General features: G+C 41.1%; 1 protein-coding gene across 3 annotated transcripts in view; it reads right to left on the reverse strand.

Moving 5' to 3' along the window:
• Positions 1-20,348, reverse strand: part of RORA (RAR related orphan receptor A) — a 551,492-nt gene that overhangs the window by 35,516 nt on the left and 495,628 nt on the right. For all 3 annotated transcript variants that reach the window (XM_075897683.2, XM_075897682.2, XM_089781893.1), the window contains one exon: positions 5,169-5,254. In XM_075897683.2, the coding sequence (XP_075753798.1) occupies positions 5,169-5,254 (86 nt within the window). The remainder of the gene's footprint in view (positions 1-5,168; positions 5,255-20,348) is intronic.

Below are 20,348 nucleotides of genomic sequence, written 5' to 3' on the forward strand. Positions count from 1 at the left end.
TAGAATATTGGATTGTGTGTGCAGTGTGATACTTTTTTCATGGGTACATCCTGCTACATGCTTATGTTAGACAAAGCATCTCAGAGGAATGTATTTTGTACTTGGAAAGGTGGTGAGGTTTGTGAGCATCCTTAGTTCCTGTGGGAATTTGTTCCAAAGTCTGCAACCAGCCCCAAGGAAGCTGTCTCCTTAGTATTAGCTTTATCCTTACAGCAGAAAGTTCCACTGAGCCACAGGAATAGAGAGGTTGACCATAATCTTCATCTTGTAGTGTTAAGTGATCTTTTAGATATCTTGCACACAGACCATTGAGAGCCTTGTCAGAAAGAACAGAGATCCTGTGCTTGACTTGATATTCTATGGAAAAATCAAGGTAGAGCATGAAAGGACTCCCAGTTCAAATGAATAAGACTTTGATAAGAAGCCACTGAGGTACTGGTAAGCTGGAACGTCCTGTGTCTCAAAGCAGATATCAGGATAACCATGCCCTTTGGGACAGCTTGAGAAGGACAATGACTAACTGGTTGTGGCTTGCTTGATTTTGTGTCTCAGGTAGCGCCAAGTACAAAGACAGACCTTCAGAAGGCTAATGGAGCATATGAGAAGGGGTTTTCTCTTGCATCAGAAGAGCCAATATTTTCATTCAGGAAAAAAATTGCCTCTTGCTGCACTTGATCTGGACAGGACAAATACTGGGCTAACCCAAGTGATTTTTGTTTTTTAGTCTCTCCCCCACAAAAAAACAAAACCAAACAGCATCAGCAACTAGGGATGAACCATCCCATTTAATTAGTTAAGCAGTTAAACATTAAGTTTAACCGGTTAACTGATTAAACAGGGGCAGGCAGGAGGGGGCCACTCCAGCTTCCTTCCCACCCACCACAGCTCAGTTGGAGTGTCACCTCCCCCATCTGTGGGCAAGTGCTGCTCCAGCCTAGCTTGCTTTCGACCAGCCCAGATGGGGTCGAAAGTGGCAGCCCCACTTGATGCCCCGAGAAGTGGTTCCTGGAAGTTGCAGTGGCTCCCAGAAGCAGCAACCTGTGGGCTATTGCTTCTGGCCCCACGTGGGGCTGCCAGCTCCCAGTCCGAATGGGCTGGGAGACAGCAGTCCCGCATGGGGGCCTGGTGGGGCTGGAGCAGCCCTCCGCCTGTGTGGCTGATCCTCAAATACCGGGTAGCCAGTTAACTGTTAACATCTCTAGCAGCCACAGCAGTAACAACAAAGCCAAGCTTTTCCACTGAAAAAGGAATAATGGACCCTAGTGTGTCAAGATCTTCCATGGAACATGCACTACTTGCCAATTATTGGTGCCCTTTGGAGGGAGACCAGACTAGCAAATCAGAGAGGGAGCATCTTGGGATTCTGTGCCTAGTCTCTGCACTCTTCTAGGGCTTGTCTACAGTGGCAAGTTTCTTGCACTGATGCTTTCTTGTTCAGGGGTCTGAAAAATCATCTCCCCAGAGCACTGGAAGTTTCAGAGCTGTAAAGTGCCAGTGTAGACATGCATCCAGCCCTGGGAGCTATGCCCCTCATTCAAGTGGTTTCCTACAGTCCTGGGAGAGAGCTCTCCTGGCCCTAGTGCTATGACCACACTGTTGAGTTAAAGCAGGGCTACTCAACATTGTGGCCCACGGTACGGTTTGGGTTTAACGCGTTCCGGGGGTGGGAGCCAAAACAAAAAAGTAGTCAACAGAATAGTCTTCTGTTGCTATGCATTTTAGTAGTTACAGTCCTGGACTGCCATTGCTCATTAAAAGTGCTGCCATATAGGTGGAAATTGGGTAAATACTGTATTTTATTAATATCAACAGAGCTGACTTAAATGGGGTCTGTGTGTTGTATAGTCTTGCCTCAATCCAGCCATCTCCAACCTTTTTATACCCAAGATCACTTTTTAAATGACAGACCAAGCCAAGATCTACCGCCCCGCCCTTCCTTGAAGCCCTGCCCTGTCTATTCTCCTCCTCTCCATCACTTGCTGTCCCCAACACTTATACTGCTGCTTTTTTTCCCAATTCTTCTATAGGAAGAGGTTTTTCCAACATTTGGCCTGTCTAGACCAGAACAAATGTCAGAAAAAACCCTTCTTTTGGAAGCCCCTTTATTCCTCGTGGAGAGATGAATATGGGGGTGACCGAAAGATCATGTTTGCTTTTCCACTAAAAGAAGTGGAAGAACAAACGCATCCTTGGATGCAGAAGAGTTTTTCTGGGATATCTCCGGAATCCTGAATAACTCCTGCAGTCTAGCCGTTCCTTTGTGTAGGCTCTAGGGTGCGAATGAGGGATTCGAGTGTGGGAAGGGGTGAGAGGTGCAAGCTCTGGGAGGAAATCTGAATGCAGGAGGAGGTGGATAAGGGGACGCTGGCTCGGGAAGGGGCTCCAGGCCGGGCAGTATTGGGGTCAGATGTAGGGTTGGGGCACTAAGCAAGCCACAGACTTCTGGATGTGAGGGTTCAGGAATTTGGGTTGGAGTATGTGAGCGGTTCAGGGCAAGGGGTTCCAGTGTATGATAGGCTCAGATGTAGGGTCTGGGGAAAGGGGAGTGAAATGATGCCGTGGCCAGATGGGGGCTTTGCCCCAATTGGGGGTTTGTTGGCCAGGCTTAATTTTTAAATAAAATACTAATGTCAAACACAAAGTGTTTCTGAATTGTCTTTCTTTCTGAGAAGGGCAGGGAACCTGTTTTGAGTCAGGGGTCACTGACCCACAGAAAAGTCAGTTGGGGCCACACAAGTGAGATGCAAAAAACCCCTCTTGCAACTCCTCCTCCCCCACAAGCTTCACTAATGTGGCCCAACTGTGTTGGTGGGAGCAGGGGAAATAGTACTGGGGAAGGGTGCTAGTGGGTGCTTCGGCAGGGGACAGGGTGCCAGTGGGGACAGAGTTCTGCAGCTGGGGGGAGGGGAGAGGGAACAGGATGCTGGGAGGAGAGAGGACAGGTTTCTGCAGGTGGGGACAGAGTTCTGTGGCTGGGGACAGAGGAGTGGGGACAGAATGATCAATGGCTCGATGTCAGGATGGCGGTCGATTTCTAGCAGAGTGCCCAAGGTTCAGTTCTAGGACCGGTTTTGTTCAGTATCTTTATTAATGACCCGGACAAGGGAATGGATTGCACCCTCAGCAAGTTTGCAGATGACACTAAGCTGGGGGGAGAGGTAGATATGCTGGAGGGCAGATATAGGGTCCAGAGTGACTTAGACAAATTGGAGGATTGGGCCACAAGAAATCTGATGAGGTTCAACAAGGACAAGTGCAGAGTCAAGCTGTGGGGGGAGAGGTCCAGGTTAGAGATTAGGAAATCTATTTCACTAGGAGGGTGGTGAAGCACTGGAATGGGTTCCCTAGGGAAGTAGTGGAGTCTCCATCCCTAGAGGTGTTTAAGTCTTGGCTTGACAAAGCCCTGGCCGGGTTGATCTAGTTGGGATTGGTCCTGCCTAGAGCAGGGGGCTGGATTGATGACCTTCTGAGGTCTCTTCCAGCTCTATGGTTCTATGATTCTATGAGTGGGGACAGAGTTCTGTGGCTGGGAAGTGAGAAGAGGGGGTTGGGAAGAGGGAACAGGGGGCACAGGGAACAGGGGGCTGAGGGGTGCCGGGTGTCAGTGAGGGCAGGGAGTCTCCTGCACCCGCCTCCTCCCAGGAATTCCCCCTCCCCCAGGTGCTGGCCCTGGTCTGGCTGGCGGGGCTCTGTGCGGGCCCCAGGTGGGGTGATGAACCCCCCCACGCTGGCTGGGCTCCCTGCCCCCAGGCTAGCAGGGCTTTTCTCCAAGCCAGCCTCACTCTAGCTGCAGCAGGACTATACTCCAAACTGCTGGCCAGCGGGGTTCCGCACTCTGGCTGGAGCATTTTCCCTGCCTCCAGCCATTAGCCCTGCAGGCTGCCAGCCATGGGCAACCTCTGTGGCTGGGGTTCTCCGGTCCAGCAACATCCGTGGTCCTGGTGGACCACATATGTTTATGGACCAAAGAGTACCGGACCTCAGAGGTTCACCTTTACCACAAATGGAGCAGCGCCTATTCCCAGCACACAGCCTGGTGGTCCTAGCCAGGCAGGGGGACAAAATGATTGCCTACTCCCTGTGAATTCAAAATGGTGTTTGATGCAGGGGCATTCATTGTCATAACTGGAACACCACCACAATTCATTTTGCTAATTTGGGATGATGAGTGAGTCCTTTTGGGTAACATGGATGCTAAATAAGGAGAAGGGGGGTGGGCGGGCATGGACCAGCCGGGGAGGAGGCGGTGGTAACCTTAGACAGGGAGCCTTTGCTTTACCAGTTCAATCTGATTACTGTATTTGGTCATATTTGCAGCATATCCACACTAGTGGAAATGTTAATGCTGAATTTATTTAATCTGAGTTGAAAAATACTGACCCCAAACAAAGAGAGAGTTAACATTGCAAGAGAAATCTTAGTTTAGTAGTGTTTAAAAGATTCAACTTCAGGAGAGAAAAAAAAAAAAAAACCCAAGCCTAAACCTCACACAGCAATAAATTGCACCACAATGAAAAAAAGTTGCCAGCAGGAAGGTTTTATATCTTTAATAAAAACCAACAACAACACCACCACCACCACCACCACCCACAATTTTTCTCATCTCATGCTGTTTTCTATGCAGGATAAAATATATGTAAAAGTAAGGGTAATAAATTACAAACATATGTTTATAAAGGGAACGTAAAAGCCTGAAATTGTAAGTACCACCTTTCAACTACATTTCTTGGCAACTTGCCAACCCCTTCTCCCCCCATAAAAAAACCCCACCAACCAAACCCTCAAAATCCCAATAATATATTTAACATAAAAATCAAGGAATCCACAAATTCCACCTAACTGAATCCATACAACAGATTCTTTGTGGCTTGTTGGAAAGGTCTCATCTTTCTAGACCTCCTCTATTCATTCAGTGTCAGTTTCCTGTCACATCCACTGAACAATGGGATGTCAGTCCTATGATTTTGGAAGCTGTCCCAAGGGCTTGGAAAAAAATTACTTAGGAATCCAAGCTTATTCTTAAACTGTATTTTAAACTTGCAAATTTGTTACTAGCTTTATCAAGCAAACACAATCAACATCACAGCCAAACAAAATTTGATATTTACAAATGGAGAGAATCAAACTCAAAAGGGTAAACACGGATTCCTCCCTCCCCTCAAGCTTACCTTGCAGCCTTCACAAGTAATGACACCATAATGGATTCCTGATGATTTGTCTCCACAGATCTTGCATGGAATAATTTCAATTTGAGCTGTAACGGAAGCATGCAACCAGTTAATTACATTTTCTTTTAAACACCTTATAAAAGCGTTCCCTGATCAGCATTTGTACAGTGAAAACTAATAATCTTCTAAACATTATACTGCATTAACTATTCATTGCTGAACTGTGAGGGTCCCCCTAGAGTCTTGGACTAAATTATGGCTGCTCGTTATATAATAGCTTTCAGGTTATTAAAATGGGTCATTTGAGAAGGTGTTTAAAAACCCACAACAAGGCTAGGATCAGCATTTCAAAGCCAAAAAGAAGTGGGGAGTTCACATTTTGGCTCAAGAACTAAATCGATACTAAAAGGATTTCCCCAATCTCCTTTCCTCAGAATTTTTCAAAAAAGTGTATAAAATTTGTCCTAGCTGAAAATCCAGGATTTGAATGGAACGCTTTACATGCAAGTGTCATGGCTAGTTTTATAGCCAGATAAATATGGTAAATACTGATAGCATTTTAAAGTAAAGATCCCATATTCACAATAATCATTGGTGTATTAATACTCTAAGACTGACGGAGGGAGGAAAACATGGCAGTACTCCAGGTGCACTGCAATATATGTTGTCTTCTGTCTCTATATTTCTCTCCCTTTCTTGAGGAAGGGACACAGATAAGCTCGATGAAAGCACTGCTTTGTTACTGGACTAACAGCAATTAGAATTAAATTTACCATGTTATGAAACTATCAGATTTCATCAAGCGCTCACCTGGAACAGTAACACATTAGCAGAGAGTCTGTTCTGCGTAAGTACCTAGGAATACATCCTCAAACTCCATGGCTGTGTCTAGACTGGCAAGTTTTTCCGCAAAATCATCTGCTTTTGCAGAAAAACTTGCCAGCTGTCTACACTGGCTGCTTGAATTTCCGCAAGAACATTGACTATCTCATGTAAGATTGTCAGTGTTCTTGCGGAAATACTATGCTGCTCCCATTCGGGCAAAAGCCCTCTTGCACAAATCATTTGCGCAAGAGAGCCAGTGTAGACAGCACAGTACTGTTTTGCGCAAAAAAGCCCCAATGGCTAACATGGCGATCGGGGCTTTTTTGCGCAAAAGCGTGTCTAGATTGGCACGGACGCTTTTCCGCAAAAAGTGCTTTTGCGGAAAAGTGTCCGTGCCAATCTAGATGCTCTTTTCCGAAAATGCTTTTAACAGAAAACTTTTCTGTTAAAAGCATTTCCGGAAAATCATGCCAGTCTAGACGTAGCCCATCAGTACACATGGTCAGGGCTTTTCACCAAGCATCAGTAGTGTTTCACAATACAGAATTCAATTTACTCTCTGTGCACATGCACACATTTTTTTAAAAATGGTGTGTTCCGGAGCGCTGTTGCTTCGTACACTCCGTCTCCCCAACTTCTGAAACTGATTTGTGCAATATCTGAGACCAGGCTATAATCAATTAAATGGGGCCATTCCATCCATGAATTTTTCCAAAATACAATGGCATTTATTTTACTATGAGAACAGTTAATCTCCAGCAAGGAGTTTAAATCCATTAAATATTGCCTGATTGCCTCTGAGAGGCTTTATACTTACTTTGTTGAATTTATAGTTGCCCAACAGTAAACTTCAAAATACCTTATATCATTGAATAGTTTGGGGGTACATTTACTGCATGAACCCTTGCTAAGAAAAAGGCTAACGTGTCTGCTTTTCTCATTAGAGATTGTGTATTGGTCTATGTGCTATTAAGCACCTTGTACACTGACAGCGTTAAATGAATATTTGTTAATCAAGCAACATCTCTTTTCACTTTTTTTCCACAGTTTAGGGTCAGGTATGTTATTGGAAGGACCAGCAAACATTAAATGAACAGGTCTTAAATTTACTCCAAGAATCTGACAAAATAGAACGTTCCCCAATCCATACAAAATGGAGTGAACAAAGCAGCTACTGAAGAGTAGGGACTTGCTTCCCTGACTCAAACACTAGCTTCTACATGCTAAGCTCTGGAAACCAGCATCAGCAACTGTGCAACTACACAGCTTCTCTGACGGTCCTGTACCAGTGGTTCTCAGACATTCACGCAATGCGGCTCTGACCAAGAGCAACAGATTCTATCCTGGGCACCTCCTGCTTCCAGATGTTTAATCCCACAATTTTCCTGGGGGTAGCTATAATGGCAGGTTGAAATAAAGTGTCATATTAAGATTCTTAAAGAGATAGCGCCTCTGGAGCCTTGGAAAACTCCTTAATTTCACTTTCCTGTTCTGGTCACATACTGAAAACAACAGATGAAGAAGCTACAGGAAGTGTTCATTATTTTATTAATGTATGATAGACATTAGTTATTACTATACCATCTGAGTACACCCTCACAACAGGTGACATTTCATTATCGTTACTTTACATACAGGAAACTGAGGCATGGGTATTAAGTAACTGGCCTAATACTACAAATTCTAGGACAACTTCAGGAATAAATCTTCCAGTTCCTACTTCTGTACCTGAACAATAAAACCATCTTTCTTTCCTGCTGTTGTAAATTAACATCTCCTTCCAACACCTGTTACCAGTCAATAAATAAGACTCAACTGCACAGATAAACCTCATTATATTTTTAATATTCCACTTCTGAATATGTAATTGCTGTGTCATTACATGTAGAAACTGATGATATAAACTACTGTTTGTATGTTATCACTAATGCATTTCTTAAAGTCTCATCTGAAGTTTAAGCATGCAGTAGTCATTTTTTCCACATTGTTAAGCAAGAGGACATTTGCAATTTGTTTCTGTTTCTGGAGGAATGTAACATGCCTTCACAGAGCTGGCCTAAGGCTAAGTGATGAATAGTCTGAAAAGGGCAATAATGAGCCTAAAATGCATTGTCTGGAATGTCCTACTGCTATAATGAAATGGAATTTACATAAAACACAAGAAGGGAAACAGTTATACCCTGGCCATGGAAGCATTTTCTGATCATTATATATTAGGGTAGTGGCACTAAATTAGATACATTTTTAGAACTCTCAACTTGTCATAACGTAGATTATCTTTAGTACACTTAGTTTAAATTATCACACAACATTTAATACTTCATCTATACTTTTAACTTTTGAGCTACAATTCAGTGGAAGGATCTTCTGAAGCATAAATTGTTCAGGATTGCCAGAACCAATAACTGTATTACAAATTAATGCAAGGTAAGACATCAGAGCAATTACTGCTTTAAGTGGTTGCTTTTGCAAATCAATATTAAAATAGAACCCCATCACAAGTTGATATTCGTTCTGTAAAGTTATTAAAGGACACAGTTAATTTATAGCTAGTGAATGCAAATTGTCTGTACATAAGCTATGTGTTTTTTTCTTGAAAGGAGGAAAACATGGTAGCTTCTCCTTTCCCATTTTTAACGTTGGCATAAATATGCATTGCTAAAATCCTGTTCATATGCAAACAGGACACATGGGAAACATTTTTGCTTGTCAAGAATATGTTACAATTTGAGTTACTCCCAGTCCCAGCTTCAAATTTTTCTGCACTATTAATGTGAATTGTGTCTATTTTGTGTTTTCACATGTATACAGTAGTTTTTTTCAGGTTATATAAAATACTGTAATTCATGTTTTAAACTAGAATTAGCTTAAATTACAGTTTACAAATCCAGTCTCCCAGGGTGGTGGCTCAGACTGATTTTGGTTCATGCATGAACAAATTATTTCTTCCACGTGAACTGGAGAAAAAATAAACTCTTGTGGTTGCTTAGAAACAGCTATGGATACCAAGGTGACAGACATAGTTTATACTGGTACATTTGAATACTAAGAATATTTCATATTGTGAAAAAAATATTCCAGGACCCCACTGCGAGTGTCCTGTGCAGGAGACAGTGGCACACTACCACACAGGAAATGTGCAGCAATGAATTGACCCAGTGTCTCCCAAGTGGTAGGCAAATGGACTAACCATTGGACACTCCTTTCCCATCCATCCCTGATGTTTTGATTTGGATAGGGTTGCCAGATGGTTTCAACAAAAATACCGGACACACTTGACATTACATCGCAATCTACATTACATCTTATTTAGAAAATGCAGGACATTTATATTTATTCATTTATATTTTCTCAATTTGCTTCCCAATCAGAAAACTCAAATACTGGACTGCCCAGTTCAAAACCGGACATCTGGCAACCCTAGATTTGGATGTTTTATTGACTCCCTCCTGGACATCTGTTTTAGTTAATGCAGTTTCATTACATCTGTATTTTCAAAAATAAAGTTGTAGGACTACTTCAGGCTAATTCCAAATGCACACTCTAAACAGACTAAACAACAAATGGTCTGGTAGCACTTTATAGACTAACAACACCTGTAGATGGTATCATGAGCTTAGCACAGTCTGTGCTTCATTCCTTCCTTCTGCCCAAATCTCGAACAGTCTCCGGAACTTCTCTACCAAGAATCTTCTCTCCAGTGCTTCCTTAAGCCCTCCTTTTCCAAATTATCACCCTGCTTTATTAACTGTCAAATCCTTCCAACTAATGAAATACCGTCCTGTGTCTTGTCTTGTTCAGATTGTAAACTCTTCAGGGTAGAGGAAGAGTCTAACTCTACATTTGTGAAGTGCTGTGTAAATTTACGGTTCTTTAAAAGTTTAACATTTTATTATCTGTGTTGTCCTGCACAGAAGCTCAAATGAAGACCATGGCCTGATTGTGCTGGGCATTGCAACAGACAGCCTTTGCTCCCATTTTTTTTTGGTATAGTTTAAACAGAAAAGACAAAGGAAGCATTATTCTCATTTATAAATGAAAAACTGCAAAACAGAGCAAGGCTCTGATTCAGCAAAACACCTAAGTATCTTATCAACAGAACTGGTAGGAAATTTTCTGATTAAAAAAAGGTTTTTTTTTCCCTGAGGAAAAATGTGGTTCTGCTGAAAAGCATTTTTTTCTGTAAGAAATGTCATTTGACAAATTTGTTCCTTTCCAAGTTTTTCAGAACAAAAAAAAAAAAAAAAAAAAAAAATTAGAGAAACAAATTCCAATTTTTTTCCAAAGTTTTCATTTTAAAATGATAAAATCCCTATACACTTTTTGATTTTTTTCCTACTGGCAAAAGGAGACAACCAAATTGTTGCTCTAAGGGGCTATTGTCTACACTACACCATTTTTTCAGAAAAATAGTTGTTTTTCTGAAAAAACTTCACTTCCATCCACACTGCAATTGTGTTTTTTCAAAAAAAAATTTGAAAGAACAGAGGGGTTTTTCCAACATTGGTAATCCTCCTTCTGGGAGGAAGAAGCCTTTTCCCAAAAGAGCTCTTTAGATAAAAGGTGTGCGTGGACAGGGAAGAGGGAGTACTTTCGAAAGGGAAGAGGAAAAAGCACAGATGCCCTGGCGGCCACTTGGCCCATCGTAATCACAGCTTAAATGCAAGATGGAGCCCATTCAGTGTGGATGCTATCTTTTGAAAAAGCAGATAGCTTTTTTGATGTGCTTTGGCAGTGTAGACATGCTCTTTCGTAAGACTTTTTTCAGAAGATCTTTTCTGGAAAAGCTTCTTCTGAAAGAAGCCTGCAGTTTAGACATAGCCAGATGAGAAAGAAAACTTAAAAGTGAGAAGTTCATTTTAAAAAATGGTTCTTCTCTCCCCAAACATTCACACTTACTATTTTCCAAATGAATAGTAACTTAAAGAGCTGGGAAACAAAAAGATAGGAAAGTGTTCTTACCCCCAACCCTTTTGCAGAGGCTTAGAGTTTCCTAAGGAAAAAACGTCTGACGGGAAAAATTTTATGGGGGTGGGAGAAAACAGTTTTCCAGGCAGTCTGTGCTCATGCTCCCATAACATTGATTCCTGCTTTGCTGCGTAGAGACAGATTAATGCACCTTCTTAATTGCTTTGCTGAATTGGACCCTAAGGGCTAAAACCATGCCTAGCAGCTTGGCTCCTATCCTGCAAAGTTCTTATGCATGTGCTTTACTTCAAGCACATAAATAGTCCCATTTACATTACTGGGACTACTTGCAAGGTCAAAGTTGCTAGATTGAGTCTTCAGTGACTTGTTCAAGGAGTTCATAGTAGTCAGGAACTAAGCCCAGATCTCTAGGGTTCCAGTCCAGTACCCAAGTAAAAAGAGCTTCTTCCTCTCAATATAATAAATATTCCTACATCTGGGAAAGATGTTTTCTACTTCATAGGCTGTGCAAAATTTCCTCACCCCACACATTCAAATAGGGTGTTAGACTAACCATTCATTTTAAGAATACAAACTGAGCTAATCTGCTTCTGAAAGGCTGTGATTTGTGCCATACGTCATTGCAACTGTTGTTTATAAGTATATTGATGAAATTAGGAGTCATACATATTCATTGACACAAACAAGGTATGTGTAATGTGCTGTGTAAGGCGAAAAAAAATCTGAGCACAAACTGAATTAACAAGGAACAATTTTACTTATGTAATATTCTAATCCCTTGCATTTCAGCTTCATTACCTGAACAATTTGCTCCATCATCTACCCTAAGTAATTCTACTCAGCTGCTAATTTCTTTCCTCCAATCATCTTCAGTTTCACTAAAAACTAAAAGCTAGTGGCAGCACAGCTCCACAAATATCATCAATATGTTACATTTAGTGATCAGCTGACTGTTTGGATACATTAAGCTATAACAACTTTGTTAGACACATGACATTTATTTAGACACATGACATTTATTTTGACAAACTCAATGGGCCAAATTCTACTCAGTTATGCAGGTACAATTCCACTGAAGTCAATGGGTGTGGTACATTGGTGGAAACAAGAACATCAAAGCATTAATTAAAAACTAAATACCAGGTATAAAAGCTCCCCGGTATGCTTTGCTTAACCTCTTTGTGCTTGAACGCTGATCAGCGCTGTCAGAAGTCCACTCTACACTATAGCATTACATACCACTAGAAAGTTATTCAGTTTTTAAAAGAATATGAAAGTACATAGAGAGAGAAACTGTATGGGGTAAATTTTCTGAAGGATGGAGTCCAGGCCTACTCTTCCTTCTGGCATAATTTGGGCCCATGAAAATCTAAATCCTTCTTTCTGATTTGAGTGTGCCACAGGGCAACTATGCTCTACCATTCAGGTTCATAGACGATGCCCTTCTCGCTGGCATTGGTGTGTATTGCTCTGTATTAAACCACAAGAAGCAATATACAAATTACACATAGCTTGAGCTGTGTTACTGAATTAAGAAACTTGATAGAGTAACTGCAGGCTATAAAAAAGATGGTCTGAATTTAACGGATCTGTGCAGTTGACTAACAGATGGAAAATTTAAGTTGCCAGAGCATCAAAATAGTTTGCAAGCTTATAAAAACTACATTTTGGGCTTAAAAAAAACCCACTGATAAACATTACAAATGGCTGGACCAATTTTCTTCTGTGAATACTTTTAGAAATTAAAAAAGAAACGGTATAAAGGCAGATTCTCTTATAAGATAAAGCAACACAACTCTCTAGAGCAGCCTAACACATAGGAAATACAGGCCATATGTCAAAATTAAGTAACAGAGGGGTACAAAGTTCAGTCCCTTCCCCATCTGTATAGTCCATAACAGGGTCAACCATGAGTTGGCTTGATCTTCAGACACATGCAGTTACTGTGGGAAAACTCATTTGCATAGAGTCTACCACCTCTTGATTAGTTGTGTAACTCTAAAACATTTTCATCTTGCTCCTAGCTCTTACCCTTCTCTTGGTTTTACGTTGATCTGAGCCAATTTCTCCCCTCTCCAACCAGTGTTTGACTTTTATCCATACGTCCAGACACACTTCCACTGGACTTCAGCCAGTCATTGATTTCATTAATGCAACTGATGGTATTGTGAAAGGATAAAAACATTGTATCTTTTTATGCCCTTTACTGGTGCCTGTTTGCTTTGAAGACACAGTTAGTTACACTTACACACACACACACACACACACACACACACACACACACACACACACACACACACACACACACACACACACACACACACACACACACACACACACACACACACACACACACACACACACACACACAACAGGACACCAGGGCTGAATATTAGGTTTTTTTATTATTATGCAGCAGAAACCTGTCATGAACTGAACATAAGCACTTCTGCCACCCACAAAATGCTGCTGTTGCAAGGAAAAAAGTCATCTACTTTGCACCTGAAAATAACACATTGTTCCCAAATGCTTGCTGAGGGCATGAAAGGGAAAAGATGGCTCTTGCAATGAACAGTAGTCACAATATGAAGTCACTACACTAAGCAATAAGTCTATATCAATGGATTAGAACCGTCATATCTAGAGAACACGTATGTCACTGCTGGGTACGAGAGCATATAGATGAACAAGGACAGCCAATACTGAAAATGGTTGCACCTACGGTGAACATCCAAACAGCTTAAAGCATTAACCATGTGTGTTTTAAATATCTCCCCCTATTTGCTGTATATAATGAAAGTTTTGGACAATGTTTGCTCTTCCTGTGGGAAAACACAAAGATTGCTATTGCTAAAGAGTATCCAAAGTCAATGATTTCTTAAAATCCAGTCAAACATTAGTTTTGGAAAGACCAAAAAAAAAAAAAAAAAAAAAAACCACATGAACTAAATAGGTAAGGAAAGATAGTTCACATTTCAGTTTTTGCAACTTAGAAAGCAGCGTGCAAGCAGAGAACACAGCTATTCATGAGAAACATTGGACCAGATTCTTAGCTGATGTAAATCAATTTATACAAAATACATTTTATTTCCATGCTCTTGTGAAGGACTGCAAGGGTGTGTGTGTGTGTGTGTGTGTGTGTGTGTGTGTGTGTGTGTGTGTGTGTGTGTGTGTGTGTGTGTGTGTGTGTAAAAGCGTGCTATCATCCAAAACTATTGGAAAGCAATTTCCTTGGGAAAAAAAAAAAATCTCTCTTATCTATCTGTTAAGCACCCTTAAAAAAAAACACACACACAGTTTCGTAAAATTACAGAAGACTGGACATTAAAGAAAAATTAATTCTTTAGATTAGTCTTTTTAGTGTATATTGTAACAACGTAGCAAGATACTCATCTTGTGACATTCTTTGACAATAAGACAACAAGCATTAAAAAAAATTCCAATTACCAGTTGTAATGACAGATTCTGCCCTTCTCCCTGACAGAGAAAATGATTCAGTCACCAGCCAGCCACACTGTGTAGCATAGTCATTAATTCACTGCAGTTATCAAAAAGGTGAAATAAAATTACTGCAAACTGGGGAGGGAGAAAGAGCAGAGAAAGGAGAATCATAGAATCATAGGACTGGAAAGGACCTCGAGAGGTCATCGAGTCCAGCCCCCTGCCCTCAAGGCAGGACCAAGCTCCGTCTACACCATCCCTGACAGATGTCTATCTAACCTGTTCTTAAATATCTCCAGAGAGGGAGATTCCACCACCTCCCTTGGCAATTTATTCCAATATTTAACCACCCTGACAGTTAGGAATTTTTTCCTAATGTCCAATCTAAACCTCCCTTGCTGCACTTTAAGCCCATTACTCCTTGTCCTGTCCTCAGAAACCAAGAGGAACAAATTTTCTCCTTCCTCCTTGTGACACCCTTTTAGATATTTGAAAACCACTATCATAACCCCCCTAAATCTTCTTTTTTCCAAACTAAACAAGCCCAGTTCATGAAGCCTGGCTTCATAGGTCATGTTCTCTAGACCTTTAATCATTCTTGTCGCTCTTCTCTGTACCCTTTCCAATTTCTCCACATCTTTCTTGAAATGTGGCACCCAGAACTGGACACAGTACTCCAGCTGAGGCCTAACTAGTGCAGAGTAGAGCGGCAGAATGACTTCATGAGTTTTGCTTACAACACACCTGTTGATACAACCTAGAATCATATTTGCTTTTTTTGCAACAGCATCACACTGTTGACTCATATTCAACTTGTGGTCCACTATGACCCCTAGATCCCTTTCCGCCATGCTCCTTCCTAGACAGTCGCTTCCCATCTTGTATGTATGGAACTGATTGTTCCTTCCTAAGTGGAGCACTTTGCATTTCTCTTTATTAAACTTCATCCTGTTTACCTCTGACCATTTCTCTAACTTGCTAAGGTCATTTTGAATTATGTCCCTATCCTCCAAAGAAGTTGCAACCCCACCCAGTTTGGTATCATCTGCAAACTTAATAAGCGTACTCTCTATCCCAAGATCTACATCATTGATGAAGATATTGAACAGTACGGGTCCCAAAACAGACCCTTGAGGAACTCCACTTGTTATCCCTTTCCAGCAGGATTTAGCACCATTAACAACAACTCTCTGACTACAGTTATCCAGCCAATTATGCACCCACCTTATCGTGGCCCTATCTAAGTTATATTTGCCTAGTTTATCAATAAGAATATCATGCGAGACTGTATCAAATGCCTTACTAAAGTCTAGGTATATGACATCCACCGCTTCTCCCTTATCCACAAGGCTCGTTATCCTATCAAAGAAAGCTATCAGATTAGTTTGGCATGACTTGTTCTTCACAAACCCATGCTCGCTATTCCCTATCACTTTATTACCTTCCAAGTGTTTGCATATGATTTCCTTAATTACCTGCTCCATTATCTTCCCTGGGACAGACGTTAAACTGACCGGTCTGTAGTTTCCTGGGTTGTTCTTATTCCCCTTTTTATAGATGGGCACGATATTTGTCCTTTTCCAGTCTTCTGGAATCTCCCCTGTCTGCCATGATTTTTCAAAGATCATAGCTAAAGGCTCAGATACCTCCTCTATCAGCTCCTTGAGTATCCTGGGATGCATTTCATCAGGACCTGGTGACTTGCTGACATCTAACTTTCCTAAGTGATTTTTAACTTGTTCTTTGTGTATCCTATCTTCTAAACTTACCCTCTCTCTGCTTGTATTCGCTACGTTAGGCACACCTCCAGACTTCTCGGTGAAGACCGAAACAAAGAAGTCATTGAGCATCTCCGCCATTTCCAAGTTCCCTGTTACTGCTTCTCCCTCCTCACTGAGCAGTGGGCCTACCCTGTCCTTGGTCTTCCTCTTGCTTCTAATGTATTTATAAAAGGTCTTCTTGTTTCCCTTTATGCCTGTAGCTAGTTTGATCTCATTTTGTGCCTTTGCCTTTCTAATCTTGCCCCTGCATTCCCGTGTTGCTTGCCTATATTCATCCTTTGTTATTTGTCCTAGTTTCCATTTTTTATATGACTTCTTTTTTATTTTGAGATCATGCAAGATCTCCTTGTTAAGCCAAGCTGGTCTTTTGCCATATTTTCTATCTTTCCTACAGGGCGGAATTGTTTGCTTTTGGGCCCTTAACAACGTCCCTTTGAAATACTTCCAACTCTCCTCAGTTGTTTTTCCCTTCAGTCTTGCTTCCCATGGGACCTTACCTACACGTTCTCTGAGCTTATCAAAATCTGCCTTCCTGAAATCCATTACCTCAATTGTGCTGGTCTCCCTTCTACCTTTCCTTAAGATCATGAACTCTATTATTTCATGATCACTGTCCCCCATACTGTCTTCCACTTTCAAGTTCTCAACTAGTTCCTCCCTATTTGTTAAAATCAAATCCAGAACAGCTTCTCCTCTGGTAGCTTCTTCAACCTTCTGAAACAGAAAGTTGTCTCCAATGCAGTCCAGAAACTTATGGGATAGCCTGTGCCCCGCTGTGTTAGTTTCCCAACATATGTCTGGATAGTTGAAGTCCCCCATCACCACCAAATCTTGGGCTTTGGATAGTTTTGTTAATTGTTTAAAAAAGGCCTCATCCACCTCTTCCACCTGGCTAGAAGGAAAGAAGTATTTCCATGCAAGGTCCTGTACATGCCAAAGCCACGGTATTATAAAACTGGTTTGACGGTTTCAACAAGAAAAGATTTCCAAGTTTAATAAAATGGCAAGACCATTCTGTAACATGTTAGCATCTCATGCAAAACAAAGCTGGGATCCTTTCTCCAGGGCCTGAATAGCATATTGATAACATGACGCTTTCTTTACTTTTAGCTGTGTGGGCCATCCTAGGCATGAATGGAGTGGAACAGATCAGGGGTATAATCAATATGCAGCATGATTCTAGATACCATTTCACTGAACACTCTCATTTAAGAAATGGTAATAATGTGATTATCCTAAATCAGAGTTAACATTGTTTAGGTCAGTGGTTCAGAAGATGGGCATTCTATTTTTGATTTCAGTGATGTTCTGCTGTGCTAATTTAGACATCCTTCTGTACCTCTACTTCCCTTCCTGTATAATAGAAATGATTATGCTCTATCCCCCACCCAAATATCTTGAGCCTTAGTCTTTACAGTCAAATCCTATACATGCTTGACATGGGGAAGTGACTGCCCAGTAATGCCTACTAAGTGAAACACTGCAGATACTCCCTGCCTCAAGATTCTCTCTTTCTCTCCTAGGAGTCATATTGCTCAAACATCCAGCTGGGCCACTGAGTTCAATCCTCTTTCAGGATAACAAGCCTAAAGAAAAATCCCAAACAAAAGGCTCTTCTGACCTTGGGGGTTTTGTCTGCCCCTTCTGGGTTGCCATTCAGTTTCTCAAGCTCTGCTTATGTAGGAGGCCCCAGCTCTTCTCTGGCTAGATTCTCTGTCAGCTGGCCCCTTTTCCCAAATTGTCCTCAGAGTGCACAGGACAACCCTTTTCCACTAGAGTCTGCCCTGCCACGCTGGTCCCTCCCTTTCTCCCAACAAACCCACACTGTTTGAGTGAATGGACTGTCTTGCCTTGCCCTTTCTCCAAGGATTCTGGTCTTGAACTTTAAACTCACAGTGATGGGACATCCTCTCCCAAGAACTATTCATTTCACAGGCCACTTCTCTATCAGTATGTCCTAGGTCCATGCATCTGTCAGAATTTTCAGAGTGTTAAAGGGCAACATCACATCACAGGGATGAGCTGACCACTAGGCACCACTAACCTTAAGGGAGCATATTCTTCATAAAATATTGCTATGATATGAATATAGCATAACTAAGATGTGTTTATACAAGATAGATCATATGAGGTATCATTAAAAGGTTATGATCTCATGAATGTGTTTATCCAATTTGCACACACATATTATTTCAGTATCAGAAGCTAAGAACATTGGCTTTGTAACAATTATTACAACTATGTGTATATCTGGGGGAATGCCCACCAAAAAGTAGGCAATCAGCCTGAATGAGCCTTTTAAGGAGGACAATAGAACTTTGGAGATACTAATCTTCCCCCATTCTGTGGAGTTTCCTGGGATCTTGTTCTGACACAGAAAGCCCCTCAAAATTACCCCTCAGTTCAATAGCCTTGTTACCCTCTGCACTAGCACAAATCAAATGACACCTACTGTTACTAGAAAAAAGCAGGCAGGATAGCGAATCATATTGCAATATTGTATTAACATTATTAACAAGTTCAGCTAAATTCTTTAATGCTAACAAGGTGACAGACTCCTGAATTGTAAAAGGGTCACTTGTTAGTATTAACAAGGCTAACATATGACCCACATTGTTGGTAGTCCCAACTGTTGCATCCTTTGCACATGCACACTTCTACACTTAATAACTGCAGAATATTACTTAATAAGCTGAATACGCTTTAACTGTTGCATCCCTATTCCTTTATCATAACACATAGCCTAATTGTAAGTGAACACAAATCAATGCCTAAGTCATATACCAGGGTAAAATTAAACAGGTAGGATTACTATCAAAGTAGTGTCCCTGTAAAAAGAGCATGGTCAAAGTTGCTAGATTGACTCTGTTATCATTACTTGGCTTCCTCCAGTGCCTTTGCAAAGGCATACAGACTTCAGTGCGGGTTTACCTCAGAGAGAATGGCAGGATGTGTTCCTTGGAGCACTAAGAAGTGGTACTTTGAGTGATTATGTTAAAAGCTTGTCAACTATGGATGGCATATAAGCCACTTCCTCACAAGAGAGCTGAGCTTTGATGAAAAACCACTCTAAAATCTGAATTCACCTTTTTAAAGTAAATTGAGCATAGAAACCATCTCATCTAGACAACCAAACTGAAGTGACTACATCTGCATTTTAAAATATTTTCCTTTATTTTGGCTTCATGGGAATTTGATGTCATTACAAAGATTTCCTTTGATGTTGCGTGCCAAGTAGCACAATTAGTTTCTCATATAAAGATATATTCTGTCTAGTTTACATTTTCGTATTAAAGTGATTCATCTAATAGATGTGAATCACAACCAAACACAGGCAGAAAGTCTAAGAATAGTCAAAAAGCTTCCACTCACTATCAAGAAACTCCTCTCCCTCCAAACAGATCTTCTTGGGTCCATTTGTGCCAATATTCTATAAGTTATGTTTCTTATAATATTTGGCTATTAAAAACACATCAGTATTAAAAATCAACAATTCAGGATAAACAGAGCCCTCTACTTGACTCAAGTACCATCTTTTTACACCAATCTCTTTACCAGATCCAGGGAATTATTTTAACCAGCAATAAAGAATATTTTTAAAAAAATGTGTTTTTCATCAGCACCATCTCCAATATGCCAATACTCCTTTCCTTTTCAAAGGAAATTTAATCAGGCCTCTTAAATAGTGAGACAACAATTTCAGAGGATGCCAAATCCACAGCTATTGTAGTCAATTACTTACTTAGTTTCTAGTGGTAAGCACCAAAATTGTTGATTATAATAGATGTTCTCTCCATCTGAAGGGAAAGAAAAATATATCTATAAAATTCCCACTGATAGTTATAAGCAACAGGATAATTTGCCACTCGTGCATTTCTTAACCGGTAGATGTCACTGTAGTCAATCTATACTGGACAGTAGGAAAAGCAGCTTAAATATCAGTGTCTACTCTTTTTCTAATAGACATTTGGTTATGGACCATCTCCAGTTTCATTCAGTCCAATGCATTTCAAATGAATAACATTATTTTTCTCTCCGTAGAGAGCTGCTTCCCTCTCAGGATGAGTGAGGGAGCGAGCGAGCGAGCGCCTGCACCCTCTGCCCCTCTTCCCAAAAGAAATATTGATGTGATGGATAAGTGTCCCCTTCTTCCTTTGTGGTCATACTTAGCTTCTGAATAGCTTCTGCACATCCCCAGACTGTC

This window comes from Pelodiscus sinensis, chromosome 14 (assembly GCF_052426305.1).
Source record: "Pelodiscus sinensis isolate ZL-2025 chromosome 14, ASM5242630v1, whole genome shotgun sequence".
NCBI lineage: Eukaryota > Metazoa > Chordata > Testudines > Trionychidae > Pelodiscus > Pelodiscus sinensis.